Below are 26,792 nucleotides of genomic sequence, written 5' to 3'. Positions count from 1 at the left end.
GGGGTGTTTTGTGGGAATCACTGCTCTGGAGCCTGGAGGAGCTCTGGGGGCTCACTGCCCTGGAGCCTGAGGGTGCCCCGTGCTGAACACTCGTTATTAGCAGCTGGGAAATTATTATTTTTTTTTCTGCTGTGGGCAGCGTGTCCATGTGGAAATGGTGGCATTCGGGGGGGGCGGGAGGGAACGAGATTTTTGAAACCGCGGGGTCCTTGCGCACGAGGGAGGTTGCAAGACCTGACCCCCGTTCATTGTGCAGTGTGTATGCGTGTCCTGGCCCCCGCGCAAGGGGTGAGGAGCGTGTCCCGTGTCCCGTGTCCCGTGTCCCTGTCCCCGTGTCCCGGGTGGGTGTCGCACCCCCGCAGCGCGGTCATCCTGGCCGGCAGGCGGCGCCCTCGCCGGTGCCGCGCTGTGCGGCCCCTCCCGGGAGCGGAAGCGGAAGCGGCGGCAGCGGCCCGGCGGGGCGGCCCGGCAGCAGCGCCCGCGGAGCGCCGGGGAGAGCCGGGGTGAGTACCGCGGGAGCCTGGGGCGGGGCGGGGAGGGGACTCCGCGCCGGGGAGAGCCCCTGGGGTGGGCGGGAGGAGGGGGCTTCACCTAGGGCGACCAGGCCTTCCGCCCCCGGCCAGGCCTGGCCGCTCCCCCGCCCCTGGGGGACCCCCCTGGGACCTGCCCACCGCTCCCTCGGGATCTGCCCCGGGCCGTGGATGGACCCTTGGGATCTGCCCCCGGCCTTGGGGGTCTCCCCTGGGATCTGCCCCCGGCCTTGGGGCTTCCCCCGGCATCTGCCCTCGTCCGTGGAGGGATTTCCGGGATCTGCCCACGGCCCCCCCCGGAATCTGCCCCCAGCCTTGGGGGTCCCCCCTGGGACGTGCCTGGCCGTGGAGGGACCCCTGGGTTCTGCCCCCGGCCGTGGGGACCCCTCCGGCATCTTCCCGGGGCACAAGCCCGGGCCGACACCCCCGTGCCGGGTGCCCGTTCTCGCTGTTATCGGCTCGGTAACGTTTCCTCCTGTTCGGTTTTTATCTTTTTTTGCTGTGAGAAGTAGGTCGGGTTAAGACGCAGCAGCACTCGGGTGTAGGTGGGGAAAGGAGACTTTTCTTTGTTGGAATCGTGCAGATTAAACGGGTTCTGTGATTGAGGTTTGGAGGCTCTTGTCTGAGCATAGCACTGCTCTGGGCACGCCTCGGACCCTCCTTCCAGCTGTACAGGGCTGTTCTATTCTGGGGGTTTTGTGCTATAAATAGCGTGGACAAAAGAAAGACCTTTGTTTGTTGGGTTTGTGCTGATCCAGACCTGCTGGGCTTTGCTTTTGGCAGTTTGTGTTCGAATGGGGTTGGGCCAAGGTGTGGGACGTGTCTTTGTCACTCCTCTGAGGTGTCTCAGCGGTGCTGAGCCGCGGGAGAGCTGCTCCACCAGGGAGCTTTGCCAGCTGCCCAAGCCCTGGCCTGGGGATTCAGGGATCCTTCAGAGCCTGTTTGCTCCAGGGAAGAGCTTTATTTAGGCTGCATTAGTGCAGTCTTTCCATCCTATATATAGAACCCCCTCCCTTTGAGGATTGACAGTCCTACACCTTGGATTCTCCAGGAATGAACTGTGTAGCAGGAGTTTATGGCCTGGATCGTTTTGGAGCTGCCCTTGGGTCTGGGATTTACAGTGGGGGGACTTGATTTCCTCCTGCCAGACATCTGTGCTGATAATGCCAGCTCAGCTACACTTGGTGAAGCACAGCTGAGTGCGGGAGGAGATATCTGCTCCATAAACAACCTGCTGGGCAGGATAGGGCTTGTGCTGCAGATAAATCTGTCTGGGAAAGGCTTTTTACACAGTGTCCCCTTTCTCCTGGTGTTTGCAGTTGTGGCCCCGGGGTGATAAAATAGTGGTGGTCGTTTCTAGACACTTCTGAGTTTTGTTTGAAAGGAAGTGCAAACAAATCCAATAAATTATAGGAGAATAATGGGAGTAAGGACATGCAGCTGTTGTGAATGGCCTGATGGTTTCACAGCAACTGCCGGTGTTGTTTCTTCTGAGCAGTTTGCCCCTGCTCTGGCTGCACTCCTGGTCATCCCCCATTCCCATGGCAGTGCAGGGAGGGGGCATTTGTGCAGATCACAGGGGGCAGGAGCAGAGAGGAGCTTAAAGGGGAAGAATTCATCCACTTCATGAACTAAAATGAGCAGTTGGTATGTGAGGGTGTGGGAAAGGCCAACAGCCATAAATCTGTGTCTCCATGAAGTCAGCTCCTGTTCTGAAGAGCCGAGTGGTGCCTTTGTTTTCCAGAGCAGGAATGTCTTTCCTATCCCTCTTCCTTGTGCTGTGGGGTTTATTCTCCACATGGAGCGATGGTTTTCTTTGCTGTGGGGTGTGCTGGGGGTCTGCAGTGGGGGTTTGCTGGAGCTGACCCTGTGCTGTTCCGTCCTTCCAGAAACATGCAACATGGCAGCAGCCATGGAAACTGAACAGCCGGCGCTGGAAATCTTTGAGACCGCGGGTCGGGAGGAGCAGGTCCCGAGGGAGGAGCAGCCAAAACTGGAACCTTTCTATGTGGAGAGGCATTCCTGGAGCCAGCTCCGGAAACTGCTGACGGACACGCGGAAGTATCATGGATACATGATGGCAAAAGCCCCTCACGACTTCACATTCGTGAAGAAAAACGATCCTGAAGGTCCCCATTCCGACAGGATCTACTATCTGGGTAAGCTGTGACAGCCCCTGTCACTGCAGGGCTGTGGGGCTCTGACTGCTCCTGACAGCTGGGATTTCTGGCAGTTAAACCAAAAGAGATTCCAGGCCACACTGGCTGGGAAAAAGTCAGGATCATGATCTCAATGTCTCCTTAAAACTTGTGATGTAACCTCCCATGGGAATGGGTGGGGGTGACCCATTAGAGCTGGAAAAGAACTGTGAAGTGTCCTCTGTTCCCAAATGTTGTCCAAGTGTTCCCAAGCTGGAAGTCTGTTCAGTCCCTTTTCTCTCACCCTTCTCCCAAAGCTGTGCAGGTTTGATCTCCTCTCTCTCAATGACAGATATTGGGTAGAACCTTGTTCTCCTTATAAGTTTCCTTCCAAAGCAGCGATGATGTGTCATTTTAGAAGTCCTTTGTGCCTCAGCTGCTGATGGAGCAGGTTTTCCAGGGATCCTGTGGGGAATAAATAGCAGTGTAGGGTGGGGGCAGCTCAAAGAGTAAATACTTTTCTCAACATATTTGGTCTTGATAAGGAAAAACTTGATGCAGTTTGTTGTTCTTAGCCTTGGTGCCTCACTTGGGCATTGCTTCACTAATTAATGTTCATTTGATAGAAGTGATTTGGCTCTGCAAGGGATACTGTGAGCAACCCTCTGGATGGCTCTTTGGAGCAGCCTTTGTGGGAGAGGAATGCTTTTGTCAAAAGCTGCACTAGATGAACATGAATCCGTGAAAACCTGGATTAGGGAGAGAAGCAATGGCTGGAGCAGAGGCCTAGGAGCCAGAGCCATATTCTGTCCCCACTGCTCACCACTTAGACTACTTTGCTTAAGCTCAGGTTTGTGATTCACCAGGTCTTTGCACGTGCTGTGCAGTGACATGGCCAGAACACTGCTGGTCGGTCCCTTTTCCCCTTTTCAGAGGATGGGGATCATAATCCTTGAATGGTGCTGAGTTCAAGCACATCACAGGGGGGTTAAGGCTGAGCCCCTGGGATGAGCTCTGGTTTCCCAAGTGCTGCTTCCTGAGCTTGGCCTTCCCTGGAGCACACCTGGCTCCCTCTGGGCTCATCCCCATGTGCCTGGGCAGGAGCCTTCAGAAATCTGAATAGCACTGAGGGAGAGGAGCAGGAAAGGGACATTCAAACCTCCCTAAAGGATTATTTTTTTCCATTATCTCTGAAACACGAGCTGCATCATGTATCCCACCAGAGGATTTGGCAGAAAGGCCCTCCTTGATTTATAAAACTTATGGAATAAAAGGGTAGCAGGAAGACACAGACATGCTTCAGGCAGAGTGGGGTGAGCCTGAGTGTAATTCCTTGTCCTCTGCCTTTTCCATGAGTTGCATTTCTGTGAAACAGGGAATTCCCAGAGTGGGGCTGCAGTGCAGAGACCATCAGTACTTTCTCTTGTAGGAAGGGCCTGGGAAACTTTCTGGAAATTCTGTCAGAGTGAATTATTAACAGAAAGCTAATACACCTTTTGTCTTTATTTTCTCCTCCTTTTCCATAGCAATGTCTGGGGAGAACAGGGAGAACACACTCTTCTACTCTGAAATCCCCAAAACCATAAACAAAGCTGCCGTCCTGTTGCTTTCCTGGAAGCCTCTTCTGGATCTTTTTCCAGTGAGTCATCATTTCTTTTTCACTTCAAGGACGTGGGCTTCAGGCTTGCACCTGTAAGCCATCATTAAAATTTGAAGTTTATTGTCTTAAATATTTTAAGATTCTCCTGCAGCCATCCCGAAGCCGAGCACAGCTTTCTCCTGTTTGGAATCATAGCCTCTGTGTGTGCTGGATGATTCCTCCTTTGCTGACAGAGATGGAAAATTCTAATTTACATCCAGTTCTGTGCTGTGAGATCCTGGGGATTGCTGGAGGAGCCTGCAGTCTCCAATCACTTCCCTGCTGTCTTGCAGGGGAAGTGATGGTTCCCCCGAGGATCAGCCGGTGGCTCCGTGACTCATGTGGAGCAGAGCATCCCTTTCCCACTCACTGCAATGTGCATTCCCTTTTCACTGCTGCACACAGCAAGCCTGCACCATCCCATCCCAGGCAGCGTGGCAGGTTGGAGGCGGTGGGACAAACCCCACATGGCATGAGGTGTATTTTTCCCCGTGTTATCTCCCAGGGCTGTCAGCCAGACATAAAACCTGGGCTGCGCTCTCCTCCCACCAGACCAGTCACTGTGTGTCTGTGAACATGAGCAAAGCCTCTCCTGCTCGTTCCAGAAGTAACAGACCTTCAGGCTGGTCCTTCTCATACCAGGAATGTTGGGAACAATGCTGGTGTGCTAGGGAGGGGTGGCTGTCAGGTTTACGGCTGTGTGGGATCCGATCGTGGCCTGCACCTACGAGTGCTGATGGCAGCGGCAGAGCAGGAGTGGGCTCCCAGCTGGCAGCAGGATTGCGGAGGAGGAGGCAGTCTGCACAGCCATCTGCTGCTGGAAGCTCAGCATGCAGGGATGCTCCAACAGTGAGGCGTGCAGAGCAGAGGTGTGATTGTGTGCTCTGCCTGTTTTCAGGCCATCCTGGACTATGGGATGTACTCCCGGGAAGAGGAATTGCTGCGGGAGCGGAAGCGGATCGGCACCGTCGGGATTGCCTCCTATGATTATCACCGGGAGAGTGGCACCTTCTTATTCCAGGCAGGGAGTGGGATTTATCATGTGAAGGATGGAGGCCCTCATGGATTCACTGTGAGTTTGCTCCTCTTCTGTCTCTCTGCTCTGGCCAGGAGCTCCTTTGGCTTAGAGTGAGAGCAGAGAGCATGATCATCATCAGTTACTGCAAGTGACCTTGATAACCCTGGAAACATGGAGAAGTCCTCCACAGGGATGCATTTCCATGGTCATAGAAACTCAGATGGAGGATTACAAGAAATGGTAAAAACCATGGCAGCAAGGCAGTACAGCAGATATTTTTAAATTATTTTTCACGACTACCAATGTCCATAAAAAGCAACAAAAGGTTCCCTGCTCTTCATGGAGTCAGAAGTCACATCAGAGACAACTTCAGTCCCCAAGCTGCACTTCCAGGTCACTGTTCAGGGGCAGTGCTGGATGTGTTACACCACTTGGCTGTACAGCTTGCAGAACAAGCAGCCTTTACTCTGCTGGTGCTGAAGCTGGACTTCAAAGCTGAAATAATTTCTCATTATTACAACAGATACCTGGTGTCTGTCTAACCCTGTTGTCAGGGGGAATTTACTGTACCCTGAGCTGCTTTTGGAGGACAAGGTTGCATGTTCTGCCAGCCCCTTTTAGGGTGCTGTTTTTAGGAGTTTGCCAGGATTCTCTAGACAAGCTGCCCTCTGATTTGGGGCTGATCCTCAATAGTGGGGAGAGAGCCCTGGTGTAGCCTGTGCAACTATGGTACAAGCACAACTTTCCCTATAAATTACCTGCATGGTATTTCTGTGTGTTTAAAATGAGTAGATTCATCTGTAAACATGTATTTGTAGTCAGTGTCCACACTGCTGTGGCCTTCTGAAAATCCAGGTTACTTTGTGCGTGTGTTCATGTGTCATCATTGCTTTTTTTGTTTGTTTTTTTTTTTTTTAAATTCCAAACAGCAACAGCCATTAAGACCCATCCTGGTAGAGACCAGTTGTCCAAATATCCGGATGGATCCCAAGCTTTGTCCAGCTGATCCAAATTGGATTGCGTTTATCCATTGCAACGACATCTGGATATCCAATATAGAATCCAGGGAGGAGAGGAGGCTGACGTTTGTGCACAATGGTAATTAATGCACCCCGAATCCAACCCCTGCATCTCCTCTGCACTTTTTCTTGCCAGACTGAAGTGAGCAATGGCACTAAAGGTTCTCCTGAAATCGGGGTCGTGGCCACTGTTTATCCCACCTTGTTTGTCACGTTCTGCACGGTTCCCCTGGTGCACATACTGTGGGATGATTCTTTTCCCTGCACTGTGGAATCTGGCAGAATGAGTTGTTTGGTGGGTACATATGGAAGGGCTCTTCTCCTGAAACACAGCACATTGCTTTTTACTGGAACAGCCTTTTTTGTGTGTGGAGGAGCTGTGGGTGGAATAGAGCTGGAGGAAAGTTTCTGTCAGTGAAATCAGGCTGCAGAGACTTTGAAAAACAATTGAGGCAGTTTCTGAATAGCACTGGGGTTTCTGCTGGCCCCTCATACTCAGTGACCTGGGTCCTCACTTCTTACCCTCTCCAACTCTACTTTAGACCAGGAAGAAAGAACATGGGAAATTGTGGATAAAACACTTTTTAAAAATCAATTACATTTTGTACTTAAACTGTGTCATTTAAATTTTAGTTAATTAAAATTCCTGACACTTTATAATAATGCTTTAGATTATTCAAATGTTAAATATTAAAATATTATGTAAGTACAGTAAAAATAAACTGTAGCAATGACTCCTTCTCAGATGATAATTATTTATGGAGCGCTGCTAAGTTACCTCCAGGGTAACAGGAAAAATATTGAAGCCCTATGGATATGTCATCATGTTGAGGTGTTATGTAAGTCTGTTACTTTTGGGTTGCACAGGGAATGAAATACTGGTGCTTTCATTTTTCTGAATGTTGATGTTTTCAGTTTCAATTGTTCAGGAAAGGTTTGGGTTGTTTTTATTTCTTTGATTTTCTTAAAAGTTGTGATTCCACCTCACCAAGCTCAGGTAGAGAGAAAATTTTCTTTTTTGACCAACTGAGAGCCTGATTAGGTAGGAATAAGAGGGGAGGATGGCTTTCTTTTCCTAAAGGAAGCTGCCATGCCAGAGAGGATTAAATCCTCCCTAAATAAATCAACAGGGAAGGGTGGAAGCAGAAAACAAATCTGCTGAGAAGTCAGATTTATTATCGTGTAGTTCTTCCCAGGGGGGTGAACTCGGGTCATGTTTGGGATAATGCGGAACTGGTTTGGTTCTACAGCACATCACAAACTAATTCTTTGGTGTCTGTTTTTCTAGAACTGGCCAATGTTGAGGAGGATCCAAAATCTGCTGGCGTGGCCACTTTTGTGCTGCAGGAGGAGTTTGACAGATACACTGGCTACTGGTGGTGCCCAAAGGCACAGCCAAGTAAGTGTGGTGGATCCAGGCACGAGTAGTGACTTCTCTCCTCTGCTGTCCAGGGCAGAGTTGTTTTTTTTCTGTTACTTGTCTCTATGCAAGATGGAAACCTTATAATTTCTTTTGATCTGTCAGCAGTGGGTATGTTACAGGGGCCTTGTGAGCACTGGAGGAATAGACTTCCCTTCTCACAACAGAGGTGGGAGTTGTAAGAGTCTCAGAGTTTTGCTTAATGAAACATGAATCACAGGCTTTGTTGGATTTTTCTTCTTCCTTCCAATCTGCTTGTGCTCCTGAGATAATTGATGCCTGCAATAACTGATAACGAGAGCTGTCCTGTTAATTCTGCAATGTTAATTCATTTACAGCACTGGATGGGGGTAAGGTCCTTCGAATTCTTTATGAAGAAAACGATGAGTCAGAGGTGGAAATTATCCATGTCACATCCCCCATGCTGGAGACAAGAAGAACAGATTCCTTTCGGTACCCCAAAACTGGTGAGAGCCTGAACCTTTACATCCCTGTGTCTGGGAGACGTGGAATGTCATTCCATGTGCCTGACAGCAGTGACTCTCCGAGCCTAGAGCAGGGATGTGTTGGAGTGGTGGAAACATGTTTGGGGAAGCTGCTCTGGAGCTTAGATGGGTCACTGGTGACTGTGCTGATGCTGCAGCCATGTGGTTACTGAGGACTCTGTCTGGGTGTCAGGAGCTGGCAGAAACTCTCTCTGATGGTCACTATTTTGGAGCTGCTCTCTCAGATCCTGGCAGATCTGAGTTGTTGAGGAGCTGGTTCTCGTTACAGCCCCGTTTCCTGAGGGAACAGCTGCAGAATGACAGCCTTTTGGTTTTTTGGGAGGGTTTCTGTTTAGCTGCTGGCAGTGCCCTTGCAGTTCAAGTTCTGAAGGAGTCACTTCTCCAGGATTGCTCTTGGACTTTGAACAGCAAACTCAGCATGTTGCAGCCTGCCAGGAAAACCTCCTGTGGTCATATTTTTGAAAAATGTATGATCTGGAGGCTTCAGCAAAAAGAGGTGAGGGCAGGCTTGAAGCACATAAACTGGAGTGTCACTGGAAGCAGGGAAGTGGGATTTAAGCAGACCTGCTGAAGTCTGATTCAGTCAGGTGTGAAGAGTTTGACCCTTCTGAGATGTCCCTGCTGTCACAGCAGGGCATGTGGCTCACAGATAACAGTGCTTTGCTCTCTTTCCTCACTGCTGAAATCTTCATTTTTTGGACAAATATCTTCTGTTTGGGTGACCTTTCCAAGCTGCAGAATTCATTCAGATCTTGCAGATGCCCTGATCCACTGGGAAAAGTCTTCTATTTTTCCTCATTTAGTACTTGTTTTGAGGAGAGGGAAAGGTTCACTGTGAGCCTGGGAAGCAAGAGGTGACTCCTTGTGGTTTTTGTGGTGCTTGTGGACACCCAGGTTTCTGAAATTATTCAATGCAAAGAAACTGAGCTAACCAAAGCCCAAATAAAGGTTTTAGTCTGTGGGTCTCAGCTTCTAATGTGAGCTGCAGGGACAACACCCCTTTCCTGTGGAATGTTATGAGGGTAAAGCTTGAGGAAGTGGAGAACATTCTTCCCTGGGAGAAGTAAGGACTTAAATAGGTTGGCACTGTGATCCAAGGCAAGTAGTTTCACCTCAGTGCCTCAGGTTTGGTGAAGTGGGAGTACTTCACAGCAGCATTGAGAATATTCAGAGTACATGGAATTGCCATGTGACTCCTTGTGGATCAACTGGCAGTGGATTTATTCTTTAAAGTCCCTCTTCCCTGTGTGGAACAGGGCAGGGGCTGTACAGCAGGATGAGTTGCTTCTTTGTGGAAAGAGTTAACTTTAGATTTTCACTGATCAACAGAAATATGGAGCTTTATTATCTTAATGGCACTAGTGATGGCAGTAGGCTTTTAGGTTTAATTTTCACAGTTAATTTTCACAGATGCTTTTTAGCACTGGGTCATTTTCTGTGTACTACCTTGAGAATAAGAGCCAAACAGGGAACCAAAGCTTGCTTTGCTGTACTGATCACTCCTGAGCATTTACTTCCAACTAGTACCTGCATCCATTGACTGTGAGAGAGAAGGCTGACTGTGACAGTAGCATGTTTGCAGGATTACAATCCACTAAATCTCCTCATGTTTACAGTTCCCTGCCTGGTTCTGTGCTGTCTCACACAGGCATGGAGGTTATGTGATCAAAGAGCATTCTGCTGTTTGCCTTTTCCAGTTCTGTGTGAGTAACACCACAATAATCCCAGCAAACAACTGGTGCCTGACTGGTCACATCTGTTTTTACAGGTACAGCAAATCCAAAGGTCACTTTCAAGATCTCTGAGGTGACAATCAATGCAGAAGGCAGAGTAAGTCTTTGTTCTGTTTGTTTGCCAAATACATAGAATTGCTGTGATTCTTCTTTGGTAACATTCATTTTCCAGTTCAGTACAAAGGCACTTTCTTGGTTGTAATGGCTTACTGGCTTCTCTGGAGGCAGTGCCCTTGGCTCATTCCTGGTGTCTGTGTGCAGCAGTGTTTCTCAAGGCTGTGCTTTCCTTCCCTACCACTGGTGTAAAAACCCAGCTGCAGAGCAGAGCATTTTAGGTGTGGGTGGTTAGACCTTCTGTGACTGATCTCTTGATTGGCTGCAGATATTGGGAAAATTTGATTGCAAAGACAATATATCACCTTACAAAACCATATGGAAAGAGATGAACTTTGCTGTTGCCCTGGGATTTTTTAACAGATGCAGAAATTTCCATAGCCCAGTCCAAGACCTTTGGACAGCTGGGAAATCAATCTTACCAAACAGATACAGTAACAGCCATAAATTATGGGGATTCTTCTACTCTTGAGCTCCTTCAGCCATCAGCAGTCACCTGTTGGGATAGTGATGCTGGTGTCAGCCAGCAAAGGCAGGGAAACCTTCAGGACCCTTTGGGTACCACTGGAACTTGTTCCCAGTCCCAGCAGGAACAGACTGCAGCATGTTAATAACTGGAGGTCATGCAGGACGTTCAGCACCTGCCCATAAAAGCACCCTCAGTACAAACCACCTCCCCTTCCCAGAGGGGAACTGAGAGTTCCAGTGAGTTGTCCGAGATGAAGGATGGATTTGTGAGCAGCATCCAGGCTCCCTGATCCCAGCCCTGGCTGTACTGGTAGAGTGCAGCTCTCCTGCTGTGCTGCAAAGGCTGAACAGTCTCAATTGCATGAGCTGCACAGAAAAGGTCTTCTGTGTCCAGACTCTCATCGTGCATGAAAAAACTGGTTGTGGGGGTTCATCTCAGTGTCACTGAATTGCTGCTTTGTCAACAGATTGCAGATGTTGTGGATAAAGAGCTAGTTCAGCCCTTCGAGATCCTCTTTGAAGGAGTAGAGTACATTGCTAGAGCTGGGTGGACGCCAGAAGGAAAATAGTGCGTATGTTACTCCTGTCTCTGCTCAGAGGGTTTGGGGTGATACAGTCAGAAGCAGATTGTAGCGGTCTCTCTCTTCTTCCAGCTTAAGCCTGCTTTCACTTTTACATTACTACCAACTCGTTTGTGCAAAGGGGACCATTTTTCCAGAAGCCAAACCAGGCTCCTCGCTGTCTCTCTCCCTGGTCCCTGGCCCCGCTGCTTTGGTTTTGGGCACTCGCAGCCTTTGGTGTGTGTGTCCTCTCAGCGTCCCTGTGAGAGAGAGTGCAGTGCTATTGTCCCCATTTTACAGATGGGGAACTGAAGCCCAGAGAGGTTAAGTGAGAGGTCACGCAGGAAGTCTGTGGCTGAGGAGAGAAATGAGCCCAGTCCCCCAGGCCCTAGGCTAGAGCCCTAACCACTGGACCATCCCTGCTGACCAGACTTACTGATCAGAAAACCTGCTGTAAGTGCTACTTACATTTGCATGTCATTTTAACCCTGTAGATGATGTAGTACAGCGTTTCTAACTCACCAGAAGCTTCTCCAAAAGGGTTTTTCACCAAAAGGTTGTCCAGCCCTGGCACAGCTGCCCAGGGCAGTGGTGGAGTCCCCATCCCTGGAGAGAGTTAAAGGCCATGTAGATGTGGCACTTGGGGACATGGTTTAGTGGTGGGCTTGGCAGTGCTGGGGGAATGGTTGGACTCGATGATCTTCAAGGTCTTTTCCAACCTAAATGATTCCATGATTTTCCAGAATTGCACTCCTCCAGTTTTTGAATCTAAAGATGGCTTTCACATTTTTAGGTTTTTCCCCCCTCAAATGTGGAAGGAGTCCAGGGACACATTTGTTACATTATCCTGCTTTTTGCAGGATAATTGTTAGAGCTACATGCAAAGCCATTAGAATATGGCAGGGGCTGCTGCCAATCCATTGAGGTGCCAGTGTTATTCTCTGCCAGGTGTAGGTTTAAAGCAATAGTATTTTTACAAGCATCCTGAAATTTCAATTGAGATTTTTCTGCTTCATTATTCCCTCTGATTTTTCTCTTCTCTTTCTCCCTTGAAGCACAATTCAAATCAGGGAGAATGGAACGAATTAAACTTTTGAACCTGCAGTGCTTATGCAATATTGAAATGAAGTGAAATAGGTTCTTGTGTTGTGGAAGAAATTTGTTTATGTGGGTGAAATTTTGCACGTGACTTTGTGCTTAATTTGCAGTCGAACATTCCTGGCTCCCCCAAAATGCCTGGTGCTAGTGAGTGTCTGCTGAGATTTTCAGGCCTGTGTCATACTCATGGTTGCATGTTATTTTCTCTAATATCTGTCTCCCCAACAGCATCTGGTCTATCCTGCTGGATCGCTCCCAAACTCGGCTGCAGATAGTCCTGATCCCTCCTGCATTATTCATCCCCACAGAAGATGATGCAATGGAAAGGCAGAAACTCATCGATGCTGTCCCAGATTCTGTTACACCTTTCATTATTTATGAAGAAACAACAGACATCTGGATAAATGTAAGAATTTGAATTTCAGCCTTCTCTGACAGTTTGTAGCACTTGAGCAGCGCTGGTGTTTTTTGTGCTGCCTAAGAGAGGGATCCCACTGTGCAAGTTCTGTGCATATTCTGTGCTTCTTGCTGTTAAAAACAGTATGTAGAGAACAGGAAGATTTGGGATGTGAAAACAAAAGCTGCTGTGCTTGAGGCTGCACAGTGTTCAGAGGCAGGAGCAGAGCCCAGGGCTCTGGGGGTCCTGAGCACCCCCTTGCCCACAGTGTTACTGACACTCTGCAACTTCTTGGTGCTGGTCGTTCACCACCAGATTAAATATTCTTCAGCCAACAAAGATGTAGCAAGATGATAGTGGGTGAACAAGTCCTGAGAGTCTGCTAACAGGCACTAACTCCCTCCTGAACTGCTATTTCTGGTGAAATAGATTGGGGTGTGATGTCGTGGCAGGTGAACTGCAGGGCCTATGCTGTGACCAGACACTGGTGTGCCTGGTTACTGCTGCAAAAATGTGTGCCCCTCCTCACACTGCTGCAGATACAGATCCAAGGATCAAAGGGAATGCCATTGGAGGTGTGCCTGGAGCATCAATCACTGGCAGGTGGCTGGATCTTTCAGCAGAGAGCACTTGCACAAAGCCTTCCATTGAATGGTCCCTATACAGTGACTGCCCTCTATGATACCAAGTTTTCTCCTTAGCAATGATGTTGTGGTTTCAGGATGGTGCAGTGAGTTTTCCTTCCTCCAGTGTTTTTACTGGCTGGAGTGTCTTTTGACTGGCAGCTCATCCTGTGCAGATAAATGCTCCCAAGTCCCTCAAAGGGTTTTCCCTTGAAGGAAGAGTTCCTGATGAGTGGGAAGATGATGTGAGCTCATCTTTCTTTAAATAACCCTTCACTTGAGGGCTTGCAGACAGCACAGGACAGGGGTCTGCAGGGCTAGATCCACCCCTGTGACCAAGCTAGAAAGGCAGGTGCAGAAAAACTTCATTAGTTTGGTGACCACCATATAGAGTTAGACTGGCAACAAGCTGGAGCTGTGGGGATGTGGCACTGGCTGCAGATCCCCCAGCTCAAAGTGTAACTGGTTCTTCCCAGTAAGGGACAGTGCTGCACCCAGTTAGCCTGGACTGTGTGGTGTGTGTTGAGCACCAAGAGGAAGGTGTTTTGTGTGACTAATTACAATAACCCATTGCTCTGTCTCCACAGATCCACGATATCTTCCATGTTTTCCCCCAAACCCAGGAAGATGAGATAGAGTTCATCTTTGCCTCCGAGTGTAAAACAGGATTCCGGCACCTGTACAAAGTCACCTCGGTGCTGAAGGAGAGCAAATACAAACGGTCCTGTGGAGGCCTCCCTGCCCCCAGTAAGGGATTTTATCCTTTTGCTTTAGTTGGGCATTTGCTGCTGCCTGGTGAGGAAATAAATGTCCTTCCAGCTGGCAGGAATTACTGTCTTATTGGAAACTTCTGCCGTTGTCCAGGAAAACTCTTCCCTGTACAGTCATTCCTCTTGAACAGAAATTCTTCTGTTTTCAGCATGCATTAGTTTTAACCCTGACCCTTCCTTATGGACTAGAGGGAAAAGTTTCCAAAAACCAGATGGGGGAAAAAAGCTCCCTGTGATACTGTGAGATTTAGTTGGCTTTTCCTTGTCACTGCTGGGGTTTGGTCTTGCTCAGATGCAGGATGTCACTGTGTGCAGAGCTCCCAGAGTGACTTTTCCACAGCAGATGTCCTTTAATTCACAGTTTCATGCTGGGATACTTAATTTACTTGATGTGTGTTAAAGGCACTTACTGAACTCTGCATGCACAAAAAATACACCTAATTTTCCTAGAGGTCCTAGTTTCATGCAACTGTTGGTGAGTTGTTTTTTCCCAGGTAGCCTTATATCCTGGGTGGATTGGATTTCTCTGAATGCATACGACCTTTTTTCTTGTTATATCTCCCTCATTCTAAGGGAAATTAGACTGTCTTAGAAAAGCAGAGTTGCTCCCCACCCCGTTGCAAAATTGCCCATTTTTTGACACTTCACGTTCCCTTTGCCCACCCATTTTTTAAGTGTAAAACCTTTATTTCTATGCAAGTGACAAAATACTTTAAAAAATATAAAAGTAAGTCCTGTGAATCCTTTGACATATATTTCACAGAATGTTAAGTAGCCCCAGCCCTGACATTGTCTGGGGAGCTGGCAGAGCTGGGGGTCTGCTGCAGAGACAGGTTGCTCTTGGGCTTAGTTCTAGGAAAAAAGCTTGGGAAGAAGAAGAATTATTGTGACCGTGTTTTGTAAAAATTTAAAGTGTAAAATCTCTTTATGTTTGTTATTTGCAGGTGACTTCAAGTGCCTCATCAAAGAGGAGATAGCGATTACCAGTGGGGAATGGGAAGTGCTTGGCAGACATGGATCCAATGTAAGCCCTGCTCTTCCTGCACAGATATCCTACCACACACACTGCAGGGAGATGGTCTCTTGGAGGGATCACCACAATCCATTAATCCTGTCTGGTTGTAGCCAGAATACCCAGTGTTTTTGTTCAGTATAACTTGTCAGCTTGCACAAGGAGGGAAGGAATGCTCCCCAAACTGCTGCTCTTCCAGCTCTGAGCTGGATGAATTCTTTGATCGTTGGAATCAAACAGCAGCTCACATAGAAGTGTTTTACTGGTTTGGTCTTTGTAAAGGACTTGGAAATCCTTCCTAGTAGTTAGAAATGGGATTGGGGAATGAGATGTGCAAGTTGACCTGAGTTTGAATCTGTTCTGTTGTCTGCTGTCCCTCCAAAAGAAGGGACAACTGAGGAATATTTAATATAGGGAACTGCTGCCTTGATTTCCTTCTGGGATGATTTATATCCTACATGATTTGGGAAAGGATCTGAAGAGTGTGGAGGTGACAAAGAATGGGGGACAGTTATTTAGCACAGCAAACAATAGGGGAGACTGGGAACAGCAAAGAACCTACATGAGAGAGCTGATCAACCAGGTGTGAAATGCAAACTGTGACAGAGTTATGGACAGTGAGAACAGTCATTTGGCTTTTATTCTCTGCGGGTTGTTGGGCTCCAACTCAGCACTATGGAAGTGGGCCTGAGGGGAGACCTGGAGGCAGAAGAACTGGGTATTACTTTGATAAGGAACAATCTTGAGGAATGTCTTGTCTGTTTTGCTTCTGACAGATCTATGTGGATGAAGCCAAGAAACTGGTGTACTTTCAAGGCACAAAAGACTCACCTCTGGAGCATCACTTGTACGTTGTGAACTACGAGAATCCCGGGGAAGTGAAGCGACTGACAGAACGTGGATACTCCCACGCCTGCTGTGTCAGCCAGGTCTGCCTGGGGGTGCTCTGCCTTGCCACCAGGCTTATCCTTCATCAGTCAGCAGCCAAGGCAGTAATTATGTATAACAAAAGCACATTTTTTGCCGTGTCGTGGGCTCCTGTACGTTCTACAGTCAGTGTGTAAAACCACCCTGGAAACCAGATTTGACCTTCCAGTTCATTGCTCTCCAGGTCACTTCAGGCAAGAGGAGACAGGATAAATTGTTGGAAATTCCTTGAGCCTGACTCTTTTTCTGAAGTGGATTAGAGAGCAGTGACAAGAGGAGATGAGCCTGGGACAGCACTGGCTGGAGTTCCAGGCATCCAGCTGGGAATTCATTACCCAGAGGGAGGTGTGTGACCACGTCCTCCTGCCACTGGTGGCTTTGCAGGTGTATCTTTGGCTTTGTAGTGTTAATATGAGCCTTGCCAAGGACTGTAGCGTTTCAGAGGCAAAAGTGCTCAGACTTCCTGCTTTAATTTGGTCCATAAGCATCTTCTGAAAGATGTAGATGCAGAAAGAAATGTTCAGTTTTACTTGTGCCTCTGCACTGAGGAGTTCAGGGCATGCTCTTTTTCTCCCCAGGACTGTGACATGTTCATCAGCAAGTACAGTAATCAGAAGAACCCCCACTGTGTGTCACTGTACCGGCTCACAGGGTCAGAAGATGATGCAGCTCACAGGACAAAGGAATTCTGGGCTACCATTTTGGATTCAGCAGGTAATGGCATGCATGAGGAACAGGAAAAGGACAAGCAGGGTCACAGGATGAAAGATAACCCCAGCATATGCTTGCTTGAGATTTGCTCTTGTTGTGGGTGACTGGACTTTTGTCTGAAACTCAGCCTTGTGTGAGGAGTTCTTGGAAATACAGGAGGGACATTTTCAGCTCAGCAACAAATGGGCGTAAACAGACCATGAAGGAATTTAGATGGAAAATACCAAGTTTTAGCTCAGGAAGGGATTTAAGTGCACTCCTTTACGCTGTGCAATGTGTCTTTTCACGGGTGTGCTCCTGGGGAGGGGTGTGCACTTCTTAAACAGTGTGTGCTGCTGCCTGCTCCTGGGATTGTGATACAGCTCTTGGGCTTTGTTTTCTGCTGTTTCTGTTCCCTTTCATCTTGCTTTCCCTAAGGCATGCTCCATATCCTGTGCTTTCCACATACTAATGTGTGAGTCCTAAGAGGGATTAGGAAGGGACAGGATATCTGTAATGGCTGTCAGGGGAGAGTTACTGTTGTTAGCAGGAGAGCAGGGATGGGAATGTGATAGGGCTGAGAAAGCTCACCTAGGGCTGGGGCATTCCCTGTTTCTGTCTAGACCCAGCCACATCTACTGGAAGGCATGGGAGAGCTCTGCTGGGATTGCAGTGAGACTGGTGACAGGGCAGGGCTGAAGCAGAGCTGCGTTATTCATCCATGCCCTGTTAAACCAGGCTCCCTGTTCCCTCCCATGGCAGGCCCTCTTCCCGATTACATTCCTCCTGAAGTGTTCTCCTTCGAGAGCTCCACGGGGTTCACGCTCTACGGAATGATGTACAAACCTCACAACCTGCAGCCTGGGAAGAAGTACCCCACTGTGCTCTTCATCTATGGAGGCCCTCAGGTGAGTGGTGAGCAGGGGGTGGGCTGGCTGGCCCTCTCCTGCAGGAGCAGTTCCTGCTCCATGCTGAGGGCAGCATGTGGCATTTTGCCTGTTTGGTGCATGGCTGCTTGGCCAAAGGTGCTGTAAGGAGTCAGGATTTCCAGGTCTTGGATTGAGGCACTTCCCTTGTCTGAGAACAGCAGCAGAGATGGAACTGGGGCAAAGGGGAGTCAGGTAGTCCCTGTTCCCAGTTCTGTCTCCCTTTCCTCTCCAGGTGCCTCACTGGAGCTCAGTTCAGCTCTTCATACCTGTGACACAGAATGGGGGAGGAGAGGTTATTTCATAGCAGGGAGAGGGAATTCAGCAGGGATTAGGGGTCTTAAAAACTTTACATTATAAAAGTATAAACCATTTAAAGGAAGGGAAATATAAATAAAATCAGAAGTTGGATTAAGAAGTGACCTCTGGATTCTGATTCATGTGTGGTTGTGCTGCTCTTGTACTCCAGGTACAGCTGGTGAACAACCGGTTCAAAGGAATCAAGTATTTCCGACTGAACACTTTGGCCTCCTTAGGCTACGTTGTGGTTGTCATTGACAACAGGGGCTCCTGCCACCGAGGGCTCAAGTTTGAAGGAGCCTTTAAATACAAAATGGTAAGTGGAGCTCTGAGTCTGGCTCTGTGCTCAGCCAGAGGTGGGTCTGAGTCCCAGTGTTACCTGAGCCTAAGCACTGGTTTGGTGCAGGTGCCCAGCACTGCCTGGGTTTGGGGACAGGAACTGGGTATAGGTGAGATTTGAGGGAGGAAAGGTGCTCAGTGTGGGAAAGACAAAATGTCTGTGAGGTGTGAGGCAGCTCCAGCTTGGCAGCCCTGACACACAGTGGTGCCTAAGGGGGGCTGTGACTCCCACCAGCAGCGATTTGCAGGACACTTCCATTCTCAGCATGGGTTACTCTTTGGCAGCAAAGCTCTGGAGGTGGTTTCCTTGGGAAATCCTGGGAATGAAACTGTTTCCTGTAACTAGCAGAACTTGCCTCTGCCTGTGCCTCGCAGGGGCAGATAGAGATCGATGACCAGGTGGAAGGGCTGCAGTACTTGGCGTCGCAGTACGACTTCATCGACCTGGACCGTGTCGGCATCCACGGCTGGTCCTACGGAGGATACCTCTCCCTCATGGCTTTAACACAGAGGTCAGATATCTTCAGGGTATGTTCATGCATTGAGTACTTACTCTGGTGGTGCTGACAGAATTTTTCCTTTAATTGTGTGACCTCCCATGAGTGTTCACAGCACAAAGACCTTGGAGCTTGCTCTGGACACGTGAGGGCACAGTGCAGTTTCTTCAAGACTCTTCTATTTGGGTGACTTCAGAGAGAAATTGCTTTTCTATTTATTTATTCTGTGGTGTTTCTAATTAGGCTTCCAGGCTTTGGTTATTTTTTTGGTATTTCACAGACAGCAGATCTAGAAATCTGTGCACTCTACCTTTGGGCAGAACACATTTGCCATTCAAGAAGCCTGGCATGGCAGAGGAGTGGGGGGCTGTTGGGGTAGGCCAGTTTTTCTGGAATATCTGAGTCTGTTCTCATGAGCTGGGGTGAGGAGGAGTAACTGTTCCCCCCAGGCAGCTGAGCACAGATGGATGTTCCCTCTCTGGATCTGTGTAAGAGAGCTTGAAGCTGTTGGACTGTTGAGCTCGCAGTGACTTAGCTGTGCTGGTGTAGCTCCACCAGTCTCAGGTCACCTGTGCTGAAGGTGCCTTAGACAGTCTCAGCTGCTGCCCACTTTGTGCCAGCTGAGCTCTTTGTGTTGTGAACCAGGTAAGAGAAACCATCCTGCTGAAAAACAACACCTCCTTCTCATCCTCCCTCTTTCCTGCCCTGAGAGAGTAGTTCCTTTGCAGACAGATCTATTCCCAGATCAAATTGCCTGTGGTGCTTCGTAGCAGTGTGCTCTGAAGCAGCCAGGAGGACAGGCTGGGGATGGGGAGAGGTGCTGAAATTCTTGTGATTGCCTGACTTTAGACCACTGTAATAAATGTCCAGACTGCCTTTGGGCACATCTCAAAGGCAGAGATGTGGGAAGAGCTGGATATTGCTTTCGGGGTGTGTTTTGTACTTTGTGGCTGCTCTTGCTTTCTCCAAGTCCGACCTTAATATTACTGGGAGGTTTAATGATTATTTGTCTCAATCCATAATGATTGTTATATTTTTACTTTTAAAAATGCTTACCTTGCAAAGGGGGGGTTTTGGGTCTTTTTTTCCACAAACCTCTCTGCAAGCTGGTGGTAGCTGAGTCCTAGGGAGCTGTCATTCCCAGTTTCTGTTAGATATTCAAATGAACCTAAAAGCACAAAAATCCACAAAATCCACGTCCCTCGGCAGCCCTTGCAGGTGGTTTTGTTTCTGATTTATCTGTAGGATCTCCCTGTGTTCAGCACGTGTGGGTCATAGCCCAGCCGTGCCAGCCAACTGGGGGAGGGAGGGTGGGCAGTGCTTTGCTTTTTCCACAGTTAGAGCAGGATAAAGCTGGGGGAGGGAGGGACGTGCCCTGTCAGGGGTTGGTGTTGTCATTGCCCTCTCCTGTGGAATTCCCAGGTGGCTGTAGCCGGAGCCCCCGTCACACTGTGGATTTTCTACGACACGGGATACACGGAGCGTTACATGGGCCACCCGGAGCACAACGAGCAGGGCTATTACCTGGGATCCGTGGCCATGCAGGCTGAGAAGTTCCCTTCTGAGTGAGTTTGGTTCTGCCTCTTGCCTTCTACTTTTCCCACCAGGAAAGTTCAAGCCCCACGGACACATTTTTATCTCCCTGTTCATGGCAGTTGGGTCCTGGAATCACAAATGCTCGCATTAAATAATAATTAAAAAAACCCACCAGTACCCAACACTAATAAACTTAATACTGGAATGAACATTTGTATAATTACAGGCCATTCCATGTAATCCTTTTCATAGTAGCTATAATTAAAGAGTATCTTTTATGTCTAAAGAAATGACAAACATATCTTCAGCTGTGATTAGCACTTCAGAGCCAGATTAAGTGGAACAAAAATTAGTTGATCAGGATGTTTTCTGCCTGTTCTGAGGTTATGTCAGCAGAGCAGGCTGGGACCAGGGGCTTTCTCACCAAAGAGCTGACAATCAGCAGTGTTAAGCAAGGTTTAAGTCCTTGCATTGTCCAAGCCAGGAAATATTGCTGAGAATAAATAAGATACACAGATAAAAGGTCTGACTGTGATATGCACATGCAGGAAGAACTTTCAGAGGAAGAAGGAATAAGTTTGGTCCATCCAGAGCAATTTACAGCAGTGAAGTCACCGCCTTTAATAGAAACATTTTTTTTCCAAGGAGTGTTTTTGAAGGGATGTGTGTGGACTGTGAAATGGCTGGGATGCTGCCTAGAACTGTTTGCCTCTTGCTTTTCCCAGACCAAACCGCTTGCTGCTGCTGCACGGGTTCCTGGATGAGAACGTTCACTTTGCACACACCAGTATTCTGCTCAGCTTTTTGGTGAGAGCTGGGAAACCCTATGACTTACAGGTAAGGCCAGAACCAGGGTGTAAAGGTGATGTGTCTGTCTTTGGGGAGTCCAGAACTAGAACTTGCAGCATGGCTGTGCAGGGCAGCTTGGAATTCTAGGATAAAACTGTAGCATTTGAACCCAGCATTTGTTTAAAAGTAAGATTTTACAAATAAACAAAAAAAATTGGGCAAGTGAGCAGCTAAGGCTGCTCCCAAGGAGGTCTCGGTTGGGAGGCAGTGCAGGAGTGTTCATGCAGTGTGGAACAGGGTTATGGATTTGATTAAACCCTGCTAGTCAGGCAGGTGCAGCCCAGGTATCCCACACTACACTGGGGAACTGGGAATGCCCTGATTGACGGGATGGCTCTGGGCAGGAGCTGCCTCTTCTCAGCCAGGCTCAGCCCTGGGTCAGGGGGTGCAGTGGGTTCTCTCTGGGTTCAGGCAGTGGAGGATGAGGTGTGTTAGCTCAGAGTCAATGCAGGGGGATTCCATGGACATTTGGAATGTGGCTCTGGGACGGGTTTAGACGTTGGTGCCCGCAACTCTTGTGGATATCTACAACTTTTTTTTCCATTTTTAGATCTACCCTCAGGAGAGACACAGCATCAGGGTGCCTGAGTCAGGAGAGCACTATGAACTGCACCTGCTGTATTACCTGCAGGAGAACCTGGGCTCTCACATCGCTGCCCTGAAGGCCCTGTGACCAACCCCTCCACTCCGCTCCACGGGCTGTGCTCCGGACGAGGAGGTGCAGGGAAGGAGAGCAAACAGGATGGAACGTTGCATTCTGGTGCCTGCCACACGTACACACATGTACACACACTCACAGACACTTTTTTTAAAGAAGTAAATTTGGTGCCATACAGGAAATTAAAGTACGGTGATTTAATAACTTCGAAGTTTAAGCTGTAAATAAAATCCACTGTCTGTGGTATAACACAGTACCATGGGTTTTCTCTGGGGGGAGGAGCTGAAACTGAAAATAATGTCCTTCTGCAGCACCAGAGCTTCACTTTTTAAAAGCATTATGACATAATTGATGTATTTTTACAGTGTGTTCCTTGGTATCTTATTACATAATACTGGATGATTTGCTCACTACACAGCAGGATTTTGTTTACCTGAATGGTTACAACTTGTATTAATTTTAAATGCTATCATATAGCTTTTATGCTTCATGAGGGGGATGTGTCTCACTCCTTAGAAACTGGTCACAAGTTGGACACATCACCTCTCTAGATGTTAATTGTTTTTTAAGAAGAAAGACTTTTAAGCTGCCTCCTAATGAATTTAAAGTTTGGATTCAGTTCAGTTGATACCAGGTTCTTTGATTCCTTCTCCCCCAGGATAAATCATTCTTTTTTTCTTCCAGCAGCTTGAGATCCTATCCTGATTGTACTTGATTTCAATGGGGAAGTGAGTTGATATTTTACTGTGATATGGACATAACAATCTTTTATTCTGAGGTGCAAACTAACTTAAGTCAAAGAGCTGAAACTCTGTAAATTTTAAAACAAGCTTCAAAGTGCATCCCACTGACATTTTTCCCTGATGTTCACTGTGGAGCTGGGTTTGCAATACTCTTTCCTTACCCTCACATCAGCATGATATAGGCATCTGCATCCTGTTAGGATTTTAAAATTCAATACTCTTAATTCTGCAGAGGATGTGGGGCAATATGAACTGTTCCATAGAATTTCCTGCTGTATGAGGGACTTTTTCCCAGGCTCGTGCTCTGTCCAGTCCCCTGTTCCTGGGTCTTTTCTAGCACTGCTCTGTAGCATGATAATGATGCTGATGCTGTCTCTGAGAACCCCTTTCCGTGCAGCTTCAGGTAACCCCACAAATCCTCGAGGGATTGCAGTCCCAGTGGCTTTGCTGGTGAGGTTTAACTACACAGCAGGCTTGGCTGAAAAGCATAAGGGTGTGAGGGCACTTTTAACTGGCAACAGATCGTTTAGGATAGAAATCCGTAGCAAAATGATTCTCTTTAATCCAGGAAATTCCACCCCTGGGACTTGCCTCTGAGACTCCAGTAAGTTTTAATGGTTTTCTTAGAAACCCAAGAACTTCCTTTTCTTCCTCGTTTGGTGCTAGAGAGGAGCAGAGCACGATTTTCTTTTCATCTGCTGAAAATCTGGAATCACTCTTGGTGTTTACACTCCTAGTACTCCACATGTTGTAACCTTGTACTTCCCTTGATTTTTGTGCTGTTCAGCTCGATCCCGAAACTGGGGGATTGAACAGAGTCTGGCTGTGTCGGATCAAACCGCATCGTTTTCCAGTGAAACTGCTGGCCTTGGGCACCGAAGCAGTGGGAGCTGGTGCACTTACACGGTTGTAAAATCCCTGTGTGAGAACAGGATCTGGGATTTGGGACACACAAAAGAGCCAAAGCCAACAGGCCTGCAGTGAGGGCGCGTTCCCTCCGCAGCGGGGAGGTTCGGTTTGGGCTGTTTGCTGGTTTTCAAACCACAGTGACTGTAAGTGGATCAGTTAAAATGCCACTGGCAGGTCAATAACGGGTTTATTTTGGGAAGGGCATGGCAGGGAAGGAGCCTAGCTCCTGGAATGTCTTCTCTCAGTGGTTAATTGTGGCTGAGGCAAAGGCAGCATCCCACTGGTGTGTGCTACAGTCAGCACTGAGAGAGGAGAAACACAACAGTGAGTGGAGACAAGAATAAGCTGTTCCTCTGGAATTCCATTGTGTTCCCAATGTGTTTATGCTGTATTATATATACATATATCTATATCTGTTCATATATACATATATGTATAAAATTACACGTGGATGGTATCACCTTTTCCAAGGTTGTTTATATTTTGTTCAATATTAAATTAACTTGCTTTTTTGGGGTGTTTTTGTTCTTTTTCTAGAGGTGATTACCCTTGAATGTAAATGTATATGATTTTTAAGATGAAATCGATCCTTTTGTTTAAAAAAACAGAACAAAAATGGCCTTCATCAAACAGTGCTTTTTTTTGGGAACTGAAGAACTGAATGTTATGCAAGTAAACCAGGCTGGGTTTGGATTTGAGGCAGGATGTGATTATAAGCTCTGACATATAACTTTTAATAATGCATCCTTCCCCTGTTTTAAATATACACATCGAAAAGCTATTAAAGTACAACGTACTGTAACTGCTCTGTTTTGCAACATAAATGATGGATTCTTCCTTTCCCACCATTTTCTTTCCTTTTTACCATAGTTAAGCACTTTAAGACCCCGTGCTCTCTTATCCTGTGGAAGTGCTGGAGGATTTATCACCAGAGTTTTGTAGTTCTTGCAGAAGAGATGCCTTAGATGAAGTCTGATTCCAGCTAAATTCCCAGTGAAGAAGGGCAAAGCCTGTTGTGATCGAGACTGCAGAGGTAGGAAGGTGTCAGTGCTGAGGGACTGTTGTATCCATATTTTTAGGGGGAGTGGTATTCCTGCACCTCCTATGGTGAGGTGCTGGTCTGACCTTACAGTCCTGGAGATGGGAATGTTGCTCGAGGAGGTTTCCAGCCTGTTTGATATTTGGGATTATACTTTGTCACTTTCTGCATGTTAAAAAAAATCTCTTGGTTAATGTGAGTTTTCAGCAGAACTAGTGAGATCCTGAGGAGCACGTGCAAGGGAGGTTGGAGGAGGAAGCCATCCCTATGGCTCCCAAACCAGAGGCCGGAATGTCCAACAGGACACCTGCTCTGAGCAGGGGCAGGACTGAGCCTTCCTTGGTGGTGGCACAGGTGTCTTTGAGATGAATGTTTTCATATATTTAAGGGTATATGTGAAATATGGGGATCTGAGTGCTGAGATACTGAATTGTTGAGTGTTGGTGCCAGCAGTTCCCCCCCTTTTGAGGTGCTTGGGATGGGTTGTGCTTGTTTCTGGTGGAAGCACGTTCTTTCACCCCATTTTAATGCAGCTTCCAGTGATGCCTCGTGAGTGTGGGATGTGCAGAGCTGTTGGGTTTCACCCCCACCCCCTTTGTTTCTCATGGTCTCTTTTTATTCAGAACAAAGTAAAATTAGTACCTACCTACAACTGCTTATTTTTTACAAACTCAATGGAATAACGAGCTCAAAGCACTGAGTAAAGCTTTGAAAATAACTAACTTCATTGTATTAGAATGGAAAATGCATTCCCTACTTATTAGTGGTGTTTGGGAATAGGCTATGGAAAAACTTTCTGAGCGGGATGGTGTGGTAATGCTTGAACCCTGGAGCACCTACGTCTGAGACTGGGTGGGAAATCATGGAGAACTCACAAACTCCCATCCCGGGGGTCCCAACCCCTATTCCCTGCCAGGAGAAGTGGGTTGTGTTCCTGCTGTGTGTGTCCCTGTGTCAGACAGGCTGCTGGCATGTGACACCCAACTTCTGCCAAGGCAATAACTGAGTCTCAGTAACTGAAGCATCAGCCAGATGAGGACACTGCCTTGAGCTGCCTGTTTGAGTACCAGGGCCCTGTAGGGCCTTCCCGTGTGCCCCTTTGGAGGGGGAAGAGAGATCTCCCTGTTTTTACTTGGCTGTTGTGCACAGTAGAAGTTCAGGTGTTTAATTTGAGAACATGAAGTGCCTGCTGTTTGCATTAACAAAATTGCATGTCTCACTCCAGTGGGTTTATTGGGCTCCCTCCCTCCCACCCTCCCGAGCTCCATGGCTTTTAATCATGTAAAGTGGAGACATTAGTTTTGCTGCGTTTTATTACGAAACCTTTGTTGCAATAAAGATGCTGCTAAATAAATTGAATTAAATGTTGGGTTTCTTCCTACCCTATTTTCAACTGTCTCTCTCCTTGATTTAGTAGAGTTTGTGTGTAATTAAATCTCCCTCCTCGTTGTGGGAAGGCAGCAGCGATGTGTGTTTGATGCACGTCGGGTGTTCCGCAGAAGCATCTGCCATGTCTCCTGTCCCCTGTGGTTTGGGAGATGGATACCGTTAGGATACCATCAGGAAGATCAGGCATTTCCTTGGCAGAACTCCGTTCCCTCTCCTGAGTGTTTCCATGTGAGTGCTGTTTCCAGCCCTCGGCAGCCACCAGCCGGAGCTGTCGTACCGGGGATGGCACGTCACAGGAGGTGACCCTGGAGTCAAGGCAGAGGGACACAGGGACCTGTGTGTATGGAATGGACTCCCCAAGAGAAGAGATGTCCCTTCCTCCAGTCAGCTTGTGCTCGGCCTCCTCTGTGTCTCTGTGAGCAGAATGGGCTTGGCAAGCACCCCAGTTCCATGTAGTGCTGTCCCAAAAGGTCTAGGGTGGCTCAGCACAGTCACAACTCATGTTTTCACTCATTTCTGATCTTTCACCCATGGGGAAGCACCCCCTGTTTCGGTGGGAGGGAAGCACTGGCGTGTGCTCATTCCTACATGAGGTTCCCAGTTTGCAATCCTTAGTGTGTTCATCCATGGAGGTTTCTGAGCCCCAGGGGAAAGGAGTGAAGATTTAGCCTTTCAGGGCTGAAGTCATGGTTTATTTTTAGTGTTTGGGGTCGCAGTGCTGGTCTGGGAGGGGGTAAAGGGAAAATCTTTCCTGGGAGAACTTATGGCCTGGGCACAATTAACCTTCTCTTCAGTTTATGGGATTAGTAACAAAACTGCAAATGGTAGCTGGGATTAAAGGGCTGCATTTTCCTCCCCAGCATCAAGTCTTTTCTCAGGCTGATCATCCTCTGGGCTGCTCCTCCAACAGACCTGCGGACAACCTGTGCTGGTTCACCTGAGCTC

At 47.9% G+C, this 26,792-nt stretch overlaps 1 protein-coding gene across 3 annotated transcripts; it reads left to right on the top strand.

The window, feature by feature from the left end:
• The first annotated feature begins 398 nt into the window (after window positions 1-398).
• DPP8 (dipeptidyl peptidase 8) lies at window positions 399-25,844 on the top strand. Of its 3 annotated transcripts, none has more exons than XM_064669229.1 (20): window positions 399-503; window positions 2,420-2,689; window positions 4,195-4,307; window positions 5,206-5,379; window positions 6,255-6,423; window positions 7,633-7,743; window positions 8,103-8,231; window positions 10,039-10,100; window positions 11,053-11,153; window positions 12,472-12,649; window positions 13,851-14,010; window positions 14,978-15,057; window positions 15,822-15,974; window positions 16,551-16,686; window positions 17,425-17,570; window positions 18,058-18,204; window positions 18,603-18,755; window positions 20,147-20,289; window positions 20,986-21,097; window positions 21,660-25,844. In XM_064669229.1, the coding sequence occupies exons 2-20, from the start codon at window positions 2,431-2,433 to the stop codon at window positions 21,780-21,782; spliced, it is 2,649 nt and encodes an 882-aa protein (XP_064525299.1). In that variant the 5' UTR covers window positions 399-503; window positions 2,420-2,430; the 3' UTR covers window positions 21,783-25,844. The 3 variants fall into 3 exon arrangements, with proteins under 3 accessions (XP_064525299.1, XP_064525296.1, XP_064525297.1); XM_064669226.1 differs by lacking the exon at window positions 399-503 and adding an exon at window positions 1,057-1,075; XM_064669227.1 differs by lacking the exons at window positions 399-503; window positions 20,986-21,097; window positions 21,660-25,844 and having other exon boundaries at window positions 18,603-18,739; window positions 20,147-20,283.
• Window positions 25,845-26,792: the final 948 nt, after the last annotated feature.

The sequence above is a fragment of the Pseudopipra pipra genome, chromosome 12, assembly GCF_036250125.1.
Source record: "Pseudopipra pipra isolate bDixPip1 chromosome 12, bDixPip1.hap1, whole genome shotgun sequence".
Taxonomy (NCBI): Eukaryota; Metazoa; Chordata; class Aves; order Passeriformes; family Pipridae; genus Pseudopipra; species Pseudopipra pipra.
This window is presented reverse-complemented; position numbering and strand designations above follow the sequence as displayed.